This window comes from Geotrypetes seraphini, chromosome 1, assembly GCF_902459505.1.
Source record: "Geotrypetes seraphini chromosome 1, aGeoSer1.1, whole genome shotgun sequence".
Taxonomy (NCBI): domain Eukaryota; kingdom Metazoa; phylum Chordata; class Amphibia; order Gymnophiona; family Dermophiidae; genus Geotrypetes; species Geotrypetes seraphini.
Genome location: NC_047084.1, coordinates 295,715,559 through 295,738,436, shown reverse-complemented (window position 1 = coordinate 295,738,436; position 22,878 = coordinate 295,715,559). Strand labels below are relative to the sequence as shown.

At 47.5% G+C, this 22,878-nt stretch overlaps 1 protein-coding gene across 3 annotated transcripts in view; it reads right to left on the bottom strand.

Moving 5' to 3' along the window:
- The window catches only part of LOC117364549 (dynactin subunit 1-like), a 206,168-nt gene that overhangs the window by 76,322 nt on the left and 106,968 nt on the right, over window positions 1-22,878 (bottom strand). For all 3 annotated transcript variants that reach the window (XM_033953860.1, XM_033953839.1, XM_033953848.1), the window contains exons 15-16: window positions 21,154-21,322; window positions 5,348-5,416 (exon numbers count right to left, since the gene is read on the bottom strand). In XM_033953860.1, the coding sequence (XP_033809751.1) occupies window positions 5,348-5,416; window positions 21,154-21,322 (238 nt within the window). The remainder of the gene's footprint in view (window positions 1-5,347; window positions 5,417-21,153; window positions 21,323-22,878) is intronic.

The following is a 22,878-nucleotide window of genomic DNA, read 5'->3' as shown; positions in this document are numbered from 1 at the left end:
CTTTAAAATTCAACAGTCAAAATCACCATCCTTCTTGAACAGGCTTCTAATCCCACATGCAACATCCAGGATGCTCAGATCTACAAATCAGCACCTCCTTTCAATTTCATCATTAAAGATTATAAATACAAGGCGCCCAGAAATTTTTTCTGTCATATATGGAATAACTTGCCAACTTACTTGAGAGAAGAAACTACTTTGGAGAGATTTAAAGGCGTCCTCAAAAGCTTTCTGTATATAGATGTTTTTGATTCATAACAAATTTATAACAGACAGACTGTCCCATTCTCTTCATCCACTGTCCTGCCTCTTTAAATACAGTGGTTTTTTAAACAGCATTTAGGCCCTTCCCTAACATTTTGCCCATTTATGCTCTTTTCTTGAAAATTGAATTTCTACCCTTTCCCCCTCCCTTGCAAGTTTGTCTATAGTCTATATTTGTAATCTAAATGTTACGATAGGCCTTGTTTTAAATTGTTAATCATTTATAAATTTTTTATATAAGTGTTTTATCAAATTTTAATAAAACTTGAAACTTGACCCTCAAGGCTGCCAAGGTGAATAGTCCCGACAAGGGTACCAGCCAGATTCAATATAGAAGCAGTGTCAGGAGACAGAAGAGTCATTATCTGCATGGCAACTACTGCAATCGAGGGCTGCCACAGCCAGACAAGATGACTCTGTCACTGGCGCAACAGACCAAGAAAGATCCAATGTGTCTGCTCACTGCATCAAATGAGCGGGATCTGAAGAATGCGTCTTTCCAAGAAGCTGAATAAAATCCAGTGAAAGGGCACACCCCACAACCATGGCAGGGCTCTGTTGAGGCACATGCGCCATGACAAAAGAGACCCCAGATTTGGAACACAGGCGTTTTGCGCCAGATTCCTGAATGGCATCCGGGCAATATATATATATTTTTTTAAATGCATGGACCCAGGCTGGCTCCCTAGCCCTAGCGTATTCAGAGGAGGTGAAGTATGAAGTTCCCGCACCCTCCCCCAGCGAGCTATGGCACATGGTATGAAGTCACTGATCCAGCACCAATCCAGCGCAATCAATGTCCACATTCAATAGATTAGGGGCTGGGATATACATCCCAAATGATTTTTAATCAAATCGAGAGGTTTCAAGGCAGACATGAAAGGTTAGAAAAAAAGATAGTTTTAAAAATCCAAGATGGCCACCGCCACAATGGCAAAAATAAACAAAACTCGAAATTTAAAAAATAGCAATTTGGGGTCTGGGGAGGTGGGGGACCTGAACCATACCCTCAGAAACTGTGAAAAATGATTTTTAAATCATTTAATAAGCCACCCCCAAAGTTCCCATAGGAAATAATGGAGGTTTACTAAGAGTTGTGCAGTGCCTTGCCTGTCAGCAATTTTAACAGTACAAAGGAGGAAAAGGATTTTCTGCCTCAGAAACAGTTCCAAATGGACCAACTTGAAAATCTTCGGACTGCCAGTTGGTCGAACACCGACTGTGATCTCCACCCCACAAATCCTCGTCCATGCAGACGGGGATGGGAAACGCAGCAAGTTCCTTGAAAACCAGGGGGGAGGAGGGGTTCGCTCCAGACGCATACAGCCTGTGCTTAAAAAGGTCACCAGGCAAGCAAACTCCCAAATGAAGGGACACCAAGTCTAAGAAGGGTGGTACACAGCAGGCTGGCCCCACAGACCCACCAGAGTTTCTCTGTGATGCAGCAGTCCGGCTCCATGGGACTGCGTCCTTTCCTCCAACAGGAAACCACCGGAAGGGGTCTCAAGTCACTGAAGCCACTGAACAAACGAACTTTAAGTGAAAAAAATAAGAAAAGAACCAGAGCATCTGCAAAATTCTTCTGCACAGATTGCTTGCAGAAATTGAAACTGGATATGTTTCTATCTCTCAGTCTAAGGGAGAGGAGCATATGCAACTCCCGGATTGTAGGTTGGGATTGAACACCTAGCATATGGAATCCAGAAGGAACGTAATAGAAGAACTATTAAAAAATGCAAGACAAGATAATACTGGTCCCACACAGTACTTACAAACTGAAGAAATGAAACTGAATGCCATGAACAAATAGACATGAACTGAGAGAGCCAGAACTGCAGATAAAGACAGACTGTCTGGTCTTGCGCAGTAGTGGAAGGCGGAAGGCGGGAAAATGCTAGTCTTTCAAAAGCTTCTGGAAGTTTGCTTACAAGTTCTCCGCACCAGGATCTGTCACTTGTATGTGAGAATTTTCCTGCTTGTCCTCAGAGAAAAAGTATGCTACTTCCAATGTCAACAATATACTTTAAAACATCTTAAAAGACAAAACAGGAGGTAAGTGGAGGTAGAACACACAAACAGATAAGAGAACCATCACAGTTTGATAAGCGTGATGAAGAAAAAATTGCAGATACTCATAAAAGGTATACCGTATTTTCACGCAAATAACACGCACCCGTATAAAACGCGCACACGAATATAGCGCGCAGAAATCACGATGATTTGCACAAAAACTTTGATATACCGCGCTCACGGGTATACCGCGCATGCTGCCCGACGCTCCTTTCGCCCGCCCTGACTTTCCGTGCGCTGTCCCGACTCTCCGTTCACCCCCCCTGACTTCCGTGCACTGTCCCCCCTTGAAGGTCTGTCCCCATCCTGAAAGCCTGATGCCCCCCCCCGACGTCCGATACATCCCTCCCCCCCCCCCCGAAGGACCGCCGACTCCCCAACAATATCGGGCCAGGAGGGAGCCCAAATCCTCCTGGCCACGGCGACCCCCTAACCCCACCCCGCACTACATTACGGGCAGGAGGGATCCCAGGCCCTCCTGCCCTCGACGCAAACCCCCCCCCCCCCCAAGAACCTCCGACCGCCCCCCAGCCGACCCGCGATCCCCCTGGCGACCCCCACGACCCCCCCACCCCCCTTACACCGCCGACTTCCCGACAACACCGCCGACTTCCCGACAATATCGGGCCAGAAGGGAGCCCAAACCCTCCTGGCCACGGCGACCCCCTAACCCCACACCGCACTACATTACGGGCAGGAGGGATCCCAGGCCCTCCTGCCCTCGACGCAAACCCCCCTCCCCCCCAAGAACCTCCGACCGCCTCCCAGCCGACCCGCGATCCCCCTGGCGACCCCCACGACCCCCCCACCCCCCTTCCCCGTACCTTTGGTAGTTGGGCCAGAAGGGAGCCCAAACCCTCCTGGCCACGGCGACCCCCTAACCCCACCCCGCACTACATTACGGGCAGGAGGGATCCCAGGCCCTCCTGCCCTCGACGCAAACCCCCCTCCCCCCCAAGACCCTCCGACCGCCCCCCAGCCGACCCGCGATCCCCCTGGCGACCCCCACGACCCCCCCACCCCCCTTCCCCGTACCTTTAGTAGTTGGCCGGACAGACGGGAGCCAAACCCGCCTGTCCGGCAGGCAGCCAACGAAGGAATGAGGCCGGATTGGCCCATCCATCCTAAAGCTCCGCCTACTGGTGGGGCCTAAGGCGCGTGGGCCAATCAGAATGGGCCCTGGAGCCTTAGGTCCCACCTGGGGGCGCGGCCTGAGGCACATGGTCGGGTTGGGCCCATGTGCCTCAGGCCGCGCCCCCAGGTGGGACCTAAGGCTCCAGGGCCTATTCTGATTGGCCCACGCGCCTTAGGCCCCACCAGTAGGCGGAGCTTTAGGATGGATGGGCCAATCCGGCCTCATTCCTTCGTTGGCTGCCTGCCGGACAGGCGGGTTTGGCTCCCGTCTGTCCGGCCAACTACTAAAGGTACGGGGAAGGGGGGTGGGGGGGTCGTGGGGGTCGCCAGGGGGATCGCGGGTCGGCTGGGGGGCGGTCGGAGGTTCTTGGGGGGGAGGGGGGTTTGCGTCGAGGGCAGGAGGGCCTGGGATCCCTCCTGCCCGTAATGTAGTGCGGGGTGGGGTTAGGGGGTCGCCGTGGCCAGGAGGGTTTGGGCTCCCTTCTGGCCCAACTACCAAAGGTACGGGGAAGGGGGGTGGGGGGGTCGTGGGGGTCGCCAGGGGGATCGCGGGTCGGCTGGGAGGCGGTCGGAGGTTCTTGGGGGGGAGGGGGGTTTGCGTCGAGGGCAGGAGGGCCTGGGATCCCTCCTGCCCGTAATGTAGTGCGGTGTGGGGTTAGGGGGTCGCCGTGGCCAGGAGGGTTTGGGCTCCCTTCTGGCCCGATATTGTCGGGAAGTCGGCGGTCGTTCGGGGTGGGGGTGCGAGTGGTCCTGCCGGGGGGGGGGATGTATCGGACGTCGGGGAGGCGGCCGGGCAAGAGGGCTTGGGCTCCCTCTTGCTCCGATCGTGGATGCGGGTGTGGGTGGGAGCGCGTGCGAGCGGTCGTTCGGGGTGGGGGTGCGAGTGGTCCTGCCGGGGGGGGGGGATGTATCGGACGTCGGGGAGTCGGCCGGGCAAGAGGGCTTGGGCTCCCTCTTGCTCCGATCGTGGATGCGGGTGCGGATGGGAGCGCGTGCGAGCGGTCGTTCGGGGTGGGGGTGCGAGCGGTCCTGCTGGGGGGGTGAATCGGGCGTCGGGCGGGGTGGGAACTATGTTTTAAAACTTTGGTATACCGCGCTCACGCATATAACGCGCGAGGGGTATGCGCGGTAGGTAAAAACGCGTATAACGCGCGCGTTATATGCGTGAAAATACGGTACATGTAAATAAGTCCTGCTGCAGCAAGTGCCACTTATGTTAGCCCTCCTTGTGTGTGACTACCTAGTTGCTTCTTCATTTATTATTTTTTTTTTTATTTTCTTTATTGATATTTTGAACTTTATAATGTATACAATTGAAAAATCAGAAAAACTATATGAAAATACATTATTAACATCAGGATTATTACATTAAACAATTTTTAATCCCTTCTTAACCTAATTATAAACAGTAATGATGTATATTATACTATCAATATTATAAAAACGAAAAAAAATTAATTTATTCTTCCAAATAAATATTCCACCCCCCACCCTCCAACCCACCCTGGATGTGCAAAGGAATCTAACATAAAGAAAAAATAATCACTTTATTAAGAATACAGCTAGGCTTTCACCTGTTTCACCTTGAAAAAGGAAGGCATTAATGTACAACTATGGATGTGTTGGGGTTTTGTCTGCCATTTTGCGTATTTCTCATGCCTATATAAATAAAATTAATCTGTGATCGATTATACAAAAGTCATTCCTAGATTATTGATTCTGATCTCCTAAGAGCATCTCTGTGATCACTCTTTCAGCTGCTTGGTAGAATTAATCCAATAATGCTTCAAACTTATGATATGATATTGCGATTTTTAAAACTGATCTTCAAGTTTTAACTAATCAGCAACTGAAAACAAATCTTCAATGCATATGGTACCTTAATATGGTCAGACAGCTGCATGGTGCAATCTTCTGGTTGTTCAGCCAAGTGGATACTGTAGAGATGCTGCAAAAGAGGAAATAAGATTAGTTTCCACTATTAGAACTTTTATTGATATACCACTACTTCCTGTAACATTTTAGACTACTATAATATTCTTTATTTGGGCTGGCCACAAAATCAATGTTGAGCTTTGCAAATGACTCAAATTGATGCTGCCGGACTTACCGTATTTTCACGCAAATAACACGCACCCGTATAAAACGCGCACACGTGTATAGCGCGCAGAAATCACGATGATAAGCACAAAAACTTTGGTATAACGCGCTCACGATTATACCGCGCATGCTGCCCGACTCTCCGTTCACCCCCCTGACTTCCGTGCACTGCCCCGCCTCTCCGTGCGCTGTCCCGACTCTCCGTTCACCCCCCCCTGACTTCCGTGCACTGCCCTGACTTTCCGTGCGCTGTCCCGACTCTCCGTTCACCCCCCCCTGACTTCCGTGCACTGCCCTGACTTTCCGTGCGCTGTCCCGACTCTCCGTTCACCCCCCCTGACTTCCGTGCACTGTCCCCCCTTGAAGGTCTGTCCCCATCCTGAAAGCCTGATGCCCCCCCCGACGTCCGATACATCCCTCCCCCCGAAGGACCGCCGACTCCCCAACAATATCGGGCCAGGAGGGAGCCCAAATCCTCCTGGCCACGGCGACCCCCTAACCCCACCCCGCACTACATTACGGGCAGGAGGGATCCCAGGCCCTCCTGCCCTCGACGCAAACGCCCCTCCCCCCAACGACCGCCCCCCCCCCCCCAAGAACCTCCGACCGCCCCCCAGCCGACCCGCGATCCCCCTGACGACCCCCACGACCCCCCCACCCCCCTTCCCCGTACCTTTGGTAGTTGGGCCAGAAGGGAGCCCAAACCCTCCTGGCCACGGCGACCCCCTAACCCCACCCCGCACTACATTACGGGCAGGAGGGATCCCAGGCCCTCCTGCCCTCGACGCAAACCCCCCTCCCCCCCAACGACCGCCCCCCCCAAGAACCTCCGACCGCCCACCCAGCCGACCCGCGACCCCCCTGGCGACCCCCACGACCCCCCCACCCCCCTTCCCCGTACCTTTGATAGTTGGCCGGACAGACGGGAGCCAAACCCGCCTGTCCGGCAGGCAGCCAACGAAGGAATGAGGCCGGATTGGCCCATCCATCCTAAAGCTCCGCCTACTGGTGGGGCCTAAGGCGCGTGGGCCAATCAGAATAGGCCCTGGAGCCTTAGGTCCCACCTGGGGGCGCGGCCTGAGGCACATGGTCGGGTTGGGCCCATGTGCCTCAGGCCGCGCCCCCAGGTGGGACCTAAGGCTCCAGGGCCTATTCTGATTGGCCCACGCGCCTTAGGTCCCACCAGTAGGCGGAGCTTTAGGATGGATGGGCCAATCCGGCCTCATTCCTTCGTTGGCTGCCTGCCGGACAGGCGGGTTTGGCTCCCGTCTGTCCGGCCAACTACCAAAGGTACGGGGAAGGGGGGTGGGGGGGTCGTGGGGGTCGCCAGGGGGATCGCGGGTCGGCTGGGGGGCGGTCGGAGGTTCTTGGGGGGGGCGGTCGTTGGGGGGGAGGGGGGTTTGCGTCGAGGGCAGGAGGGCCTGGGATCCCTCCTGCCCGTAATGTAGTGCGGGGTGGGGTTAGGGGGTCGCCGTGGCCAGGAGGGTTTGGGCTCCCTTCTGGCCCAACTACCAAAGGTTCGGGGAAGGGGGGTGGGGGGTCGTGGGGGTCGCCAGGGGGGTCGCGGGTCGGCTGGGGGGGGCGGTCGGAGGTTCTTGGGGGGGGGCGATCGTTGGAGGGAGGGGGGTTTGCGTCGAGGGCAGGAGGGCCTGGGATCCCTCCTGCCCGTAATGTAGTGCGGGGTGGGGTTAGGGGGTCGCCGTGGCCAGGAGGGTTTGGGCTCCCTTCTGGCCCGATATTGTCGGGAAGTCGGCGGTCCTTCGGGGTGGGGGTGCGAGTGGTCCTGCCGGGGGGGGGGGGATGTATCGGACGTCGGGGAGTCGGCCGGGCAAGAGGGCTTGGGCTCCCTCTTGCTCCGATCGTGGATGCGGGTGCGGGTGGGAGCGCGTGCGAGCGGTCGTTCGGGATGGGGGTGCGAGCGGTCCTGCTGGGGGGGTGAATCGGGCGTCGGGCGGGGGGTGGGAACTATGTTTTAAAACTTTTGTATACCGCGCTCACGCATGTAGCGCGCGAGGGGTATGCGCGGTAGGTAAAAACGCGTATAACGCGCGCGTTATATGCGTGAAAATACGGTATTACACTTCCTAGATATTCTAACTAGAGAATGACACGGTGACAAAATTCATCACCGTCCCCGTGGATAACCGCGGGAAACCATCTTCATGTCATTCTTTATAGAGAGAGGGAAGAATCAGAGTATAATTGGGCACAACCACTGACCCGCAAGCTTTGCTTTGAAGAATTACATTACATTACATTACATTACATTATGGACTTCTATTCCGCCTATACCTTGCAGTTCAATGCTGGTGTAGAAGGACCGAGGTTGAAATAGACACTAGAAAATGACATGGGATTATTTCCCGCGGTTATCCGCGGGGACGGGAACGGTGATGAATTTTGTCACCATGTCATTCTCTAATTCTAACATATCTTCAACCTTGATTGACCTGTATTGGTTACAGACTACAGAGTTTAAGGTCCCTTTTTTAAACTGAAAGAATGTTAGAAAATACAAAGTAAAGATGTGGACATATAAAAACAAGAAAAGTAAATATACATCTCAAATTGAGAAATAAAGGAAGTCCATCTAGCCCACAAAATGGGAGGAGACCTTCAATTTTTTTTTTTAATTCTTTATTCATTTTTGCATGTTACAAGTGTAGCAGATAAACTCATATGAACTTAAAAATACACACTTGATTAACTCTCATATAATACATTAAGTATAACATTTCATTACAAATTAATATTCTATAATATTTTGAATATTATGTAATAAACCTAATATCTAAAATATTCTTATTAAATAAAAAATCCTCCCCTCCCATCACAATATTACATACAAGTACTATTACAATGAAATTATTGATATAATTATATATTATGAAATAACAAAAATAAAACCCACCCATTTCCCCTCTAATCAAATATCTTATCTTGGGAAAAGTTAATCATTCATTACAAAAATCTGTTAATGGTCCCCAGACCTTCTGAAATTTACCAAAATATCCTTTTTGCATTGCTATTGTACGTTCCATTTTGTATATATGACATACAGAATTCCACCAAAAGTTGTAATTTAACCTGTCATACTTTTTCCAATTATATGTTATTTGCTATATTGCTACTCCAGTCAAAATAAATAAAAGTTTGTTGTTATTTGTTGAGATTTGACTCCTTGCTCTCATTGTTGTTCCAAATAAAATAGTATCATATGTCAAGGCTACCGGATTTTCCAACATCCTATTAATTTGAGGCCAAATTGATTTCCAAAATGATAAAATGAATGGACAATAGAATAAAAGATGATCTAATGTTCCAGCTTCAAGATGACAATGCCATCAAGGAGACCTTCAATTTAAATAGGCAAATATAACTAAGGTAATCAAAAAGAAAATAGATATTTCCTTTACTCTAAGAGTGGTATCATACTAATTACCCCTTAATCTGAATATAATAGTACAAACCAACTAAGTTTTACTACCCTGGAGAAATAATTCTAATTGCAATGGGCCCCAGAAAACTTAACCGTTATCATGAATATATAGGAGACAACAATGAAATTTTTAAAAATATGTTGCTCCCAATTCCACTGCTTTAGGTTTTAAGGCCAAGAAGGCCTTTCTCCTAAGCTGTGTAGCTCTCTATATTGTCAGGGAAGATCAAAACATTATCGCCACAGAATTTCCTCTATCTATTCCTAAAATAAAGTTTCATGATAAGAACTTTATCTACTTCATTTAAACAGGTAAGTAGCTCATGTTTGGATCGTATCTTAGGAATCAAGGAATTTTGTTAAATCAAATGTTTTCAGTAATTGATCAATTCCTTCCTTCCCAGGGAGCCTCTTTTTTTGAGGAATATAATAATGATTGGAAAATATTAAGGCCCTATTTTTAATTACTAAGGCAATATAGGGTACGACACCCCTAATGTCTTTTGGAAGCAATAAAGATATATCATCCAGTCAGATCTTTATGCTCTAAGGCAGTGTCTGTCAAACTGTGTGCCAAGGCACAGTGGTGTGCCCCAAAGAGAATCTAGGTGTGCCACGAGAGATTCCAGAATTTTACTTTATTTTTAAAAATTATCTTCATAAGTATATACTAGAATAGATGACATATACTTCGCATACACAAGTCTGTGAATGTTATGAGCAACTGTGTGCATAAGGATACAACCACCCAGACAAGCATCATTCTTTGATATGATTAGTCCTTGAAAACTAACAGCAAGTAATTTTAGTTTTAGTTTTTATGCAGTAGTTATCCTAACTTGAGCAACAAAGCAATTAAGGTTTTGTTACAGTTTGGATTTCTTATCTTTGCTAACTTGGATTTTCAGCTCTGATAGAAATTAAATTGAGAAAAAGAGAACAACTGCAAATGGTGGATGATGAAATGCATGTTTGTTTGTCGACTATCGAGCAATGTTTTGAGTTAATTTGCCCTCAAAAACAAGCACATCCATTGCATTGATTAGCAATTCTATTCTATCTACTTTAGTTTCACCATTGTTACAATTACCCATGCATAGCTTAAAGCAGTGATTCCCAACCCTGTCCCGGAGGAACACCAGGCCAATCGGGTTTTCAGGTAAGCCCTAATGAATATGCATGAGAGAGATTTGCATATGATGGAAGTGATAGGCATGCAAATTTGCTTCATGCATATTCATTAGGGCTAGCCTGAAAACCCAATTGGCCTGGTGTTCCTCCAGGACAGGGTTGGGAATCACTGGCTTAAAGAACTTAAAAAAAAAATAACTCTCAAGTTAAATTTTTTGTTGGTTTTGCAATTTTATAATTTCAATTATAATGTGCTGCGAAAAACATTTCCTCCGTTTAGTGTGTCATAAAAGCAATTTGCTCCATTTAGGGCTCCTTTCACAAAGCTGCGCTAGGGCCTTAACGCACAGAATAGCGTGCGCTAAATTGCTGCGCGCGCTAGCCACTACCACCTCCTTTTGAATAGGCGGTAGATTTTCGGCTAGTGCGCGCTAGTCCGGTACATGTGTTAAAAACACTAGCACACCTCAGTAAAAGGAGCCCTTAGTGTGCCAGAGCTAAAAAGTTTGAGAGACACTTCTCTAAGGGTGCGCAATGCCCTTCTGGGTATAAGAACCAATTGGTGCAGACTAGGAAGAAAGTTTTCTTTTCCTTGTCCTTAAGGATGATGTCTTAGAATAATTTTACTGTTGAATGCTAAAACATCTGACATCTCCTTTGTTTGGCCAGGCCTTTGGTATTGGTTAAGAATATGTTGGAGGAGAGGCCTAGTGGTAAGAAAAGCTGAGTTTACAGGTTCAAGCCCAGCACCACTCCTTGGGTAAGTCACTTAACCCTCCATTGCTAGTTAGATTGTGAGCCTGCTGGGACAGATGAGGAAAGAGTACCTGATTAGATTGTGAACTAATTGTGAACTGCTCAGATGGCTGGGTGATATATCAAATACCACATATTATTATTATTATTATTATTATGTTCTTATATCCCGCCATACCCAAAGAGTTCTAGGCGGTTTACATCCATTACATTAGGATCCGGTCTGAACCCGGATTTACAAAAATTTTGTCGGAATTGCAGGTAGCGTGGAAGGAAGCAAAGTAGTTTTAGCACAGGTTTATCATAGTTGGGTTAGAAGATAAAATGGAGGGTGTGGGAAACCAGAGGAGGGGGGGGGAGAGGGAGGTGGGGGTGGGGGGGTTGGAGTGTATGCGGGGAGTGAGGATTAAGGGTCTTGTTCGCGGAAGAGGTGTGTTTTGAGAAGTTTTCTGAAGTCTAGGTAGGTCGGGGCCTCTAGCATCATTTGGGCTAGCCAAGGGTTCAGCTTGGCCGCCTGGAAGGCGAAGGTTTTGTCGATGAATCTTTTGAGCTGGCATGATTTTATGGAGGGGAAGGTAAACAACTGGATTCTGCGGGATTTCTTGTTGGTGCAATACATGTTGAAATGTGGGGAGAGGTATTTTGGTGAGAGACCAAATACTGTCTTGTAACAGATGCAGGCGAACTTGAAGAGGACTCGGGATTCGAAGGGTAGCCAGTGCAGTTGGTGGTAGAAGGGGGTGATGTGTTCCCATTTGTTCAGGCCGAAAATTAGGCGGACAGCTGTGTTTTGAATCAGTTTTAGTCTTCTGGTGATTTTCTTTGTGGAGCTTAGGTAAATGATATTGCAATAATCCAGTATGCTGAGGATAGAGGATTGAACTAATAGTCGAAATGCAGTGTCATCGAAGTATTTCTTTATGGTACGGAGTTTCCAGAGTGCTGAAAGGCCTTTCTTGACAGTGAGGTCTGTGTGATTTTCTAGGGATAGATGTTTGTCAAGCGTGACTCCTAGTATTTTTAATGTTTGTTCGAGTGGGAAAACCAATCCTTTCACCTGGATTGTGGTGTCTTTGATTTTGTCTTTGGGGGTGGCTAGAAAGAATTTTGTTTTGTCTGGGTTGAGCTTTAGTTTGAAGGAGAGCATCCAGAGTTCTATCTGGCTGAGTATGCTAGTTATGTAGTTGAGAAGATCCTGGGATAGACTGGTTAGAGGGATGACAATTGTGATGTCATCTGCATAGATGAAGAATTTGAGCTTAAGTTTGTGAAGGAGGTTACTGAGGGAGGCGAGGTAGATATTGAATAGGGTGGGGGATAAGGGGGAGCCTTGTGGTACACCGCAGGAGTTCACCCAGCTGTAGGAGAAGTTGTCATTTTTGTGTACCCTGTAGGATCTGTTTCGTAGGAACCCTTGGAACCAGCTGAGTACCCGGTCGGAGATTCCAATGTGGGCCAGGCATTCCAGGAGAATAGTGTGGTCAACTAGGTCAAACGCACTGCTTAGATCAAATTGTAAGATCAGGGCGCTGGAGCCCCGACTGAAGAGTATGTGCAGGTGGTCTAGTAAGGAGGCGATGATGGTCTCTGTGCTGTGGTCCGTGCGGAAGCCCGATTGATTGTCGCTTAGGATATTGAATTTTTCCAGGTATGCGGAGAGTTCTGCTTTTACTGCCCCTTCCGCGATTTTGGTGAATAGTGGTATGTTAGCTATTGGTCTGTAATTGGAAGGTGCGTTGGAAGAGTCCTTTATGCTTTTTATGATTGGGGTTATTAAGATATGTCCTTGTTCTGGAGGGAAGTTTCCTGCGGATAGTAGGGAGTTGACCCATAGTAGCATGTTAGCTTTGAAGTAGATCGGAGCCGTTTTCATCACATATGGGGGGCAAGTATCTAGTTTGCAGAAGGATTTGGTGTATTTGTTATAATATTTGTTGAAGGTTTTCCAGTCGATTGTGGTAAGTTGGTTCCAGTTTAGGTCGGATCTAGACCCTTGGTCTGGTTTAGCTATGTCGATGTCAGGGAGGATGGGAAAGAGCTCCAGGGGATTGGTCTTGGTGGGTAGTGCTGATCTTAGTTTTAGGATCTTGGAGTTGAAGAAATCCGCTAGGGTGTTGGCGGTTAGTGTTGAATCTTCCTGGTTGTTAGTGAGTGTTTCAATGTTGTAAAGGTTATTGACGAGTTTGAAGAGGTTGCTGCTGTTGGATGTGATGTTTCCAATTAAGTGTGAGTAGAATTTTTTCCGTTTTTCCTTGGTAAGGTTTTTGTAGGTTTTTAGTTTGAGTCTCCAGGCAGTTCTGAGTTCCTGACTTTATCCATAGTCTTTCTGACTTTCTGAGGTCCCTCTTTAACAGTAACAGCTCTGTGTCGAACCATCCCTCCTGATTTGTGGTTCTGATGTGGCGAGTTTTTAAAGGGGCTATTTCATTTAGAATGTTAGTGCTGTCAGTGATCCAGGCGGACATGAGTTGATCTATTTCTTCGTCTTGTTTTATGTGGGTGTCATAGCGAGACCAGAATTCTTCTGGGTCTATCTTTCCTCTAGTAGTGTGGGTTGTGATGTTTCTTGTTTTGTTGTTTCTTGAATGTTTTTGTTGGCAACCCAAGGAAAAGTCGCATAGTCTGTGGTCAGACCATAGGGAGTCTGTCCAGTTGGCTTGTTTCCAGTATATTTTTGGGTCGGTTAGCTCGTTGGAGGAGAATGTGACCAGGTCTAGCTGATGGCCCTTTTGGTGAGTTTTGGTTGGGGGGGGTTTGAAGAAGCCTAGTTGGGAGGTGAGTGACCAGAAGTCGGCAACTTCTGGTTGGTCCGCTTGCTCAAGGTGGATGTTGATGTCTCCGCATAGAAGGTTGTAAGGACTTGTTAGATAATTAGTTAATAAGGAGTCAGCGAGGTCCTCTTTGGCTAGGGACCATTTTTGGGGTGGGATGTAGAATAGAGTGATAGTTAGCGAGGAGGCAAGGGATTTAGAGGTGAGTGAGATGGTTAATATTTCTGCGTTGGGAGAGGATTTGGTGTTGAGTGCCGTACAATTAAGCTGATCTCTGAAGATTATTGCTAGGCCTCCTCCTCTTCCTCGAGTTCTGGCCAGGGAGAGGATCTTGTATCCTGCGGGTAGGCAATCTTTGATTATAATATCCTTGTCTGATAGTAGCCAGGTTTCGGTGAGTAGGATGAAGTCGGGGTTGGTATCCGTCAGCCAGTCTCTGATTAGAATGGCTTTGTTCCTCATGGATCTAATGTTTAGGTAAAAGCCTAGTAGGTTCTGGTGGTTTGGGTGGTTGGCTGGGGCATAGTGGGAGTAGGCCAGTTTTTTTAGTGTTCTAGGTTTTTTTGAGCTGGGTTTGGTGGGTTTGCGGGGGGGTGGAGGATTTGGGAGCCGTATTAGGTGAGAATGTGGGGTGTGGGGTGTGAGCGTGGGTACTTTGGGTTTTGAAGGGCGATATAGGGAGAAGTGGACAGGGATGGTGGTTGTGTGTGATGGGTCAGCAGAGCAGATCCTGAGGGTGATGAGATATAGTAGGAGTAGTGCTACGCATTGAGGGGTGTTTGGCCTTGCCATGGTGACACGCTCGTGGGGGGGGAAGAGCGTGGGGTATGGTAGTAGTCGGAGGGGGGCTGAGGGGGGGATGTGATGCAAAGTTTGGCAGGTTTCAGCGGCGCAGTGGACAATATAAAGCTGAGCCGGTTACAGCGGTGCCAAAGGCGGTACAAAGTTAAGCAGGTTGCAGCAATGCAATAGATCGATGTAAAGTTAAACAGGCTGAACAATTTAAGCGTGTGTGCGCGGTGCAGTAGGCAGTACAGTACAATGTAAACAATGTAAACAGTAGGTAATACAGTACAGAGTTGCGCAGGTTACAGCGGTGTGTTAGGCAGTACAAAGTTAAGCAGGTTGCAGCAATGCAATAGATCGATGTTAAGTTAAACAGGCTGAACAATTTAAGCGTGTGCGCGCGGTGCAGTAGGCAGTACAGTACAATGTAAACAATGTAAGCAGTAGGTAATACAGTAAACAATAAGGCAGTGCAGTACAGTGTTGACTTTTCTGGGTTCTAACGGATGAGGCGGTGCAGTGTAAATAACACTATGTATTGCTGTGATCCAGTTGGGAGGGTCGGACTGACTGGCGTCGCTCGCAGTCGCTTGCAAAGGCGCGTGCTAAGGCGCACGCGCCTTAGACGTGCGCCTTCGACGGCACGCCGAACGGCTGCACGCCGTTGGTGCGGCGGCTTTATTTGTCGGGTTCGGGAGAGGGGCGGAGCTGGGCTCGCACGCTCCTCTCCTGCAGGCTCTCGCTGCCTCGGCTCCCCGCTAGCAGCAGTGCGGGGGCCAAGTGAAGAAGGCCGCTCTCCGGGGGGTGCGGCGGCTTTATTTGTCGGGTTCGGGAGAGGGGTGGAGCTGGGCTCGCACGCTCCTCTCCTGCAGGCTCTCGCTGCCTCGGCTCCCCGCTAGCAGCAGTGCGGGGGCCAAGTGAAGAAGGCCGCTCTCCGGGGGGTGCGGCGGCTTTATTTGTCGGGTTCGGGAGAGGGGCGGAGCTGGGCTCGCACGCTCCTCTCCTGCAGGCTCTCGCTGCCTCGGCTCCCCGCTAGCAGCAGTGCGGGGGCCAAGTGAAGAAGGCCGCTCTCCGGGGGGTGCGGCGGCTTTATTTGTCGGGTTCGCGAGAGGGGCGGAGCTGGGCTCGCACGCTCCTCTCCTGCAGGCTCTCGCTGCCTCGGCTCCCCGCTAGCAGCAGTGCGGGGGCCAAGTGAAGAAGGCCGCTCTCCGGGGGGTGCGGCGGCTTTATTTGTCGGGTTCGGGAGAGGGGCGGAGCTGGGCTCGCACGCTCCTCTCCTGCAGGCTCTCGCTGCCTCGGCAAATAGTTGCATTGACCTCAAGAATGTGCTGTCTTTTATGTTGTATTTTATGTGCCACTTATGTGTGTAATTGTTGTCTGATTGTTTGTTGATTATAAATGTACCCTACCTTGACAGATGTAAAATAATTTCAAAACAGTTACTTTTCCAAAATGGAGGCTATATCCATTAGACAGTTGTACGAACAAAGCATTTTACAATTACAGTGAGAGGTCCAAGGAAATGTATTTCTGTAGGTTTTCTACTTTTATCTTCAAAGTGCAGAGTTTAACATACAATTATTAGATATTGAATCTATAATGGCACTTACAAAAATACTTGGACAGTATGTAGAAGCAGAAATATTTGTCAAGAACTCCTCCAAAGCCAGATTCAGTTACTAAGAGGTTAAATGTGTAAGGATCTATGTTCAAAAATTTATGTCAGCATGTTCAAAATCGCTAAGTATTTTAGAAAAGGGCTAGTAATGTGAAGCTTTTTCTGAACTACACATAGCACTGCCAAAGTAGTAAACACATAACTGCCCTGCACATACAAAATGGGAATAGGTATTTTAGGGGAAAAAACAAATTACAAAAAATAGCATTACTAGGGAACTACTACATCTAATCAGCATTACATACATGTATAAGTGTCAGTTCTGCTACCTAAATGTACAACTGGCTGATTTTAGAAACTTGGTTTTTATGTGGGAAACATGTCCTCCAAAACTCAAATATTTTGCATCCTATACACGTGAGCACAACCAACCCCTCCTCCCCCTAGCTCGCCTTCAAATACCAGGTTCAAATGAAAAGTTAGACAATTGTTATGTGTGATTTGAAGCAGGTATAAATGCAGAAAGAAAATTTCCTGGCCATAGTTATACTGTCATTCTAAAATAGACTTTTGAAGGATTGCACAAACATGTCTCCCTTGAAAATTGTGTGCTGTAACATTAATAGTGAATGGACTATTTCTCCCCCCTTCTACACATAAGTTCATGTAATCCTTTTTCTTCTTCTCTACCCACTATTTTAAGTTCTTGTAAACCGTGTCGAGCTCCATTCTCATGGAGATGATGCGGTATATAAACTTAAGGTTTAGATTAGATTAGATTAGACTGCTGGGCATGATGGACCACTGGTCTGACCCAGCAGCGGCAATTCTTATGTTCTTATGTGATTCCTTAAATTGTCAGTTACCATATATACTTGAATATAAACCTAGTACATCAGCATTAAAAAAGTGGACAGAACTATGCTTAAACTGCAACACCCAGGATGCTCAGATCTACAAATCAGCCCAGAATTTTGGGCCCAAAAATGGGGGTCTGTTTATATTTGAGCCACCTTCCAATGATGGTGCTTTTTTTCCTCCCCTCTCCACCCGATGACCAACACTGTTATCCCCCCACCCCGCCCTCGATGACCAGCACTGCTATCTTCCCCCCATGACCAGCACTTCTATCTTCCCGATGGACTTAACATTATCTCCCCCCCCCCAAAGACTGATATTGCTAATCCCTCGACTCCCCCACCACCACCACCGATGACTGGCATGCCTATCCTCCACTATCCGTTCCCCCCTGCTCCAGACCAACATTACACTTACACTCCCGATGCTCTGGAAGCTGGTGCCAGTGCTCTGGGCTGGGCTGAAGGGCCTTGAGCGTCTGTGCATGCTCAAGACCTGCTGGCTCCTATCCTCTTTGGGATTCTTGAAAGGAGACCAGCAAGCCTTGAACATGCGCAGATGCTCAAGGCTCTTCACCAGCACAGAGTGTCGGCAACTGTTTCTAGAGCATCTGACCTGTAAGCACAATGTTGGTCTGGGGCAGGGGGAGAGGGCAGTAGAGGATAGGAGTGCCAAGCTACTGTTTTTTGATTCTCCAGCACTGCCAGTGGCCTCTGTACTTTTGTTTTGCCGCAGTCCACCCCACTCTGAAGCAACTTCCTGTTTCCGCTTAGGTGGACAGCAACAACGGAATGGTGTAGAGGAGGCCAGCGGGCAGTGCAAGAGAATCACTCACATGCCGGCAACCTCTTTATATCTTTCATGGTGAGGGAGCCTTCAGAACCAGGTGGAAGAACATTTGGTGGAACTGGATAGGAGGGGGGGGAAGAGGGAGGAAGAAAGAAAGAAAGAAGGGACAGATGCTGAATGGGAAGGCAGAGAAAGGAAGGAAGAAAGAAGGGACAGATGCTGAATGGGAAGGCATAGAGTTGGTCGGACACCGACTGTGATTTCCGCCCCCATGGATTCTCTTCCATGCAGCAGGGGAGGAAGGAGATGGTGGCACATGGATGGAGGGAAGTGGAGGAGATGGGGCACATGGATGAAAAAGTGGAAGAGAAGGGAAGAGATGGTGCACATGGACGAGGGAAGTTGGAAGAGATGGTAAGATGGAAGCAGAAAAATGGAAAAAAACTGAATATGGAAATCAGCGTCAAAGAAGGATATAGTGCAAAAAGTGAAGGAGAGGAAAGAAACAGCAAATGCATAAGGAGGCTTTGGAAACAGCATTAAGAGCACAGATGGAATAAGATGACCAGAAAAATAAAATTGCCAGATAACAAAGGTAGGAAAAATGTTTTTATTTTCAATTTAGTGATTAAAATATATCAATTTTGAAAATTTACATCTGTTTTTATATTTTGGACTCTTAGGGAAAAAAATGTATTTCTTTCAATTTCTTTTGTGGTGGACTTGTATTTGAAAAGGGTTGGGTTTGGTTTTTTTTTCTATTTTCTGCATGTGTGACCGAGTCCAGGTGTTCTGGTGGGGATAGAAGTCTAGAAATTTTAGTTGGTGTTGAGGCCCCAAGTAGGAAAATATTTGTTGGCTCTCCTTCAGCTTTTTTGGACTGGTAACAGCCCTAACTGAAAAATTAGTAATTACTTATTGCATGATCCCTAACAAATGATGCTCACATATCCAGATTTCTAACCTTGGTTTATATTCGAGTCTACCTTTTTTCCTCCTTTTTTGGAGGAAAAAGGTTACTTCGATTTATATTCGAGCATACTATATACAGTATGCTATATCTGCATGCCAATTTCCACATATAAATGCACCTTTTAGATTCTAAAATATTCTAATCTTGTCTTACAAATTTATCAGAAAGGAAGATACTAGAGGGAAAAAAATTAAGTGTAATAAACTGGAAAACAAAGTCAAGACTAAAGTGAGGGAGTAAACAGACAGATAGACAAGGGCGACCCGGTCGACATTGTATATCTGGATTTTCAGAAGGCGTTTGACAAGGTTCCGAATGAACAACTACTTTGGAAAATTGCGAGCCATGGAATCGAAGGTGAAATACTCACATGAATTAAAAAGTGGCTGGATCATAGGAAACAGAGAGTGGGGTTAAATGGACAATATTCGGACTGAAAGAGCGTCACCAGTGGGGTGCCGCAGAGCTCAGTGCTTGGACCCGTGCTCTTCAACATCTTTATAAATGATCTAGACATTGGTACGACAAGTGAGGTGATTAAATTTGCGGACGATACAAAATTATTCAGAGTAGTGAAGACACAGGGGGATTGCGAAGATCTGAAACGTGGATAATCAGGCTTGAGGAATGGGCATTAACATGGCAGATGAGGTTTAACATGGATAAGTGTAAAGTGATGCATGTAGGTAACAAAAATCTCATGCACGAATACAGGATGTCCGGGGCAGTACTTGGAGAGACCTCCCAGGAAAGAGATTTGGGAGTTATGATCGACAAGTCAATGAAGCCGTCCACGCAATGTGTGGCGGCGGCAAAAAGGGCAAACAGAATACTAGGAATGATAAAGAAGGGGATCACGAATAGATCAGAGAAGGTTATCATGCTGCTGTACCGGGCCATGGTGCGCCCTCACCTGGAATACTGTGTCCAGCACTGGTCGCCGTACATGAAGGACATGATGCTACTTGAAAGGGTCCAAAGAAGGGCGACTAAGATGGTTAAGGGGTTGGAGGAGTTGCCGTACAGTGAAAGATTCGAGAAACTGAGCTTTTCTCCCTCAAACAGAGGAGACTGAGAGGGGACATGATCGAAACATTCAAGGTACTGAAGGGAATAGACTTAGTAGATAAGGACAGGTTGTTCACCCTCTCCAAGGTAGGGAGAACAAGAGGGCATTCTCTAAAATTGAAAGTTGAATGTAAGAAAGGTCTTCTTCACTCAGAGAGTGGTAGAAAACTGGAACGCTCTTCTGGAGTCTGTCGTAGGGGAAAACACCCTCCAGGGATTCAAGACAAAGTTAGACAAGTTCCTGATGAACCAGAATGTACGCAGGTAGGGCTAGTTTCAGTTAGGGCGCTGGTCTTTGACCAAGGGCTGCCACATGAGCAGACTGCTGGGCACGATGGACCATTGGTCTGACCCAACAGTGGCAATTCTTATGAGCAGATCTAAACTGTTCTAGCTTACCTGCAGGTATAGAAAATCAAAGCATTTGCTTTCCATAGATAGAAGACTATGACTATAGGCTATCCCATGAAATCCCTTCATGCCATACTGAAATACAGTCAAACCTCAGTTTGCAAGTAACGCGGTTTGTGAGTGTTTTGCAAGATGAGCAAAACACTCGAGCAAACTTTAACTCGCAAAATGAGTGTTAACTCGATAAGCGAGCGTGGTCCACCCCCAAACCCTTACTTCCAGCAGACACTACCAACCGAGCGCGGCCCACCCCCAAACCCTTACCTACAGCAGACATCACCGTCTTACCCATGCTGTATCCAGCTCTGCTGGAAACAGGAAGTGCGATCAAAAAAGGATGGAGGTTGGACAATAGCATGGATGCAATGGCGGACTGGGCTCTCAACGTATGACCAAGGTTGGTGGGCTGCTGGCAGCTGGCACAGAGGCCCTGGATCAGCATGGGAGTCGTGGTGAATCCGGCAGGGATGGGCCAGTGCTTGGAGAGTACCGACGGGGCGGCGGTAGCATACAGGGGCTACGCGCACATGAACTGGGCCAACAATGCTATCCAGGGTTGGCGGAGGCGGCAGCCGTGGCCACCATGATACAAGAAGCGCAGCCAGCACCCTGGAGCCAGGGCGCACCATCACCACCTGTACCATTGTTACGACATGCACCATTATGATATGAGTGCCCTGCAGTACAGCCCCCTCTCCGGTTCCCAGAGCTACATGAGCGGCGGTGGAGGCGTCGCTAATGGTAAGTTTTTGGGAGGTCGTTTCCATTAATTCCTATAGGGAAAGTTGCTTTCATATATGAGTGCCTTGGTTTACAAGCATGCTTCTGGAACAAATTATGCTTGCACATCAAAAGTACCACTGTACATATAATTCTACTGAAAATATTTATTCTCTGAAATATGAGCAAATAAAGCTGGTCAGAGAAACAAATACAAGCTATCTAATGACATTCAAAATTTTCCTACTAGTTTTCCAATATATACCTGATAGTATTTAATAGCCTTTGTCAATGGCTCCACATTCACAGTTTCATCCAACTGATCCTTATGCAGCAGGTCAATCAGGAAATCCAGGGAGCGTTCATGGACACTCATCTCAGGATACAGCATTCCCACCTTTTTATAGACTTCCACACTGCATTTACTCAGGGCCCTGAGCAGAGGAGGACATTAAGGTTAGTTCCTCTGCTATCAAGGAAAAAGCACAGTTACTTACCGTAACAAAAGACAGCAGGCAGATATCATCCATAGAGCCTGGTACAGACAGTGAAAGGTGCACCAGCAATGTGAGTTCATAAGCTTTTAGATTGCCTGAACCACGCATGCGCAAGAGCCTTCCCAACCAACGAGGGTTCGCGGGACCTCAGTTCTGTAAGCAAGCTAAGAAACCATCCAGGGGAGGTGGGAGGTATGTGAGAATACCTGCCTGCTGTCTTCGGATAACATCTATTACGGTAAGTAACTGTGCTTTATCCTAGGACAAGCAGGCAACATATTCTCACATGTAGTACTCCCTAGCTTATAGCAATGGGATGGAGGGAGAGTTAGGCATTAAGAAGAAAATAGATTCTGTAATACTGCTTGGCCGAAATGACCATCTCGTCTGGAATAGGATTCTAGATAGTAGTGAGATGTGAAAGTGTGGATGGAGGACCAAATGGCTGCTTTGCAAATTTTATCAATAGAAGTGGATCATAAGAAAGACACTGAGGCTGACATCGCTCAAACTTTGTGCACCGTAACACGTCCCTCGAGTTGCAACCCGGTTTGAGCATAGCAGAAGGAAATACAGGTCGCTAGCCATGTGGAAATAGTCCTCTTGGTGATACAGGTCGACCTAATTTGTTGGGATCAAAGGAGATGAACAGTTGAGGTGAAGTCCTGTGTGGCTTAGTCCTTTGCAGGTAGTATGCCAAGGCACGCTTACAGTCCAATGCATGAAGAGCTGCTTCTCCTGAATGAGAATGAGGCTTTGGAAAGAAGACTGGAAGCACAATGGATTGATTCAGATGAAATTCCGTGACAACTTTTGAAAGGAATTTAGGATGGGTACGAAGAACCACCTTGTTATGGTGAAATACTGTATACAGTGGGTCAGAAGCCAATGCTTGAAGTTCACTGACTCGACGAGCAGAAGTGACAACAATCAAGACAACTACTTTCCAAGTGAGGAACTTGAGATGAGTAGATGCTAGCAGCTCAAAGGGTGGTTTCATCAACTTAGCAAGGATTACATCAAAATCCCAGACAACCGGAGGTGGTTTCAGTGGAGGTTTGGAGTTGAAAAGTACTTTCATAGACCTGAATACTAAAGGATGAGTGGCCAGAGGTTTATCGTTAACAGAAGCATGGAAAGCACTAAAAGCACGGAGGTGGACCCTGACTGAAGTTGTTTTGAGGCTAGAAGTAGAAATATGGAGAAGGTAATCAAGAACTGAAGGAAAAGGATGAAGATTCTTGGTGATGAAGAGAACACCTGGAGGTAAAACATGTCCACTTCTGTTGATAGCACAGCTGGGTAAATGGTTTTCTGGATTTAGCAATAATTGCTTGAACAGGATCAGAGAGATGAAAATCTGTGGAAGTTACACCGAGAGGTACCAAGCTGTCAAGTGTAGAGACTGCAGATTAGGATGCGACATGGATTCGTGACTCTGTGTGAGTAGAGATGGAAAAATCTGTAGTGGAATCGGATCCTTGACAGTCAGC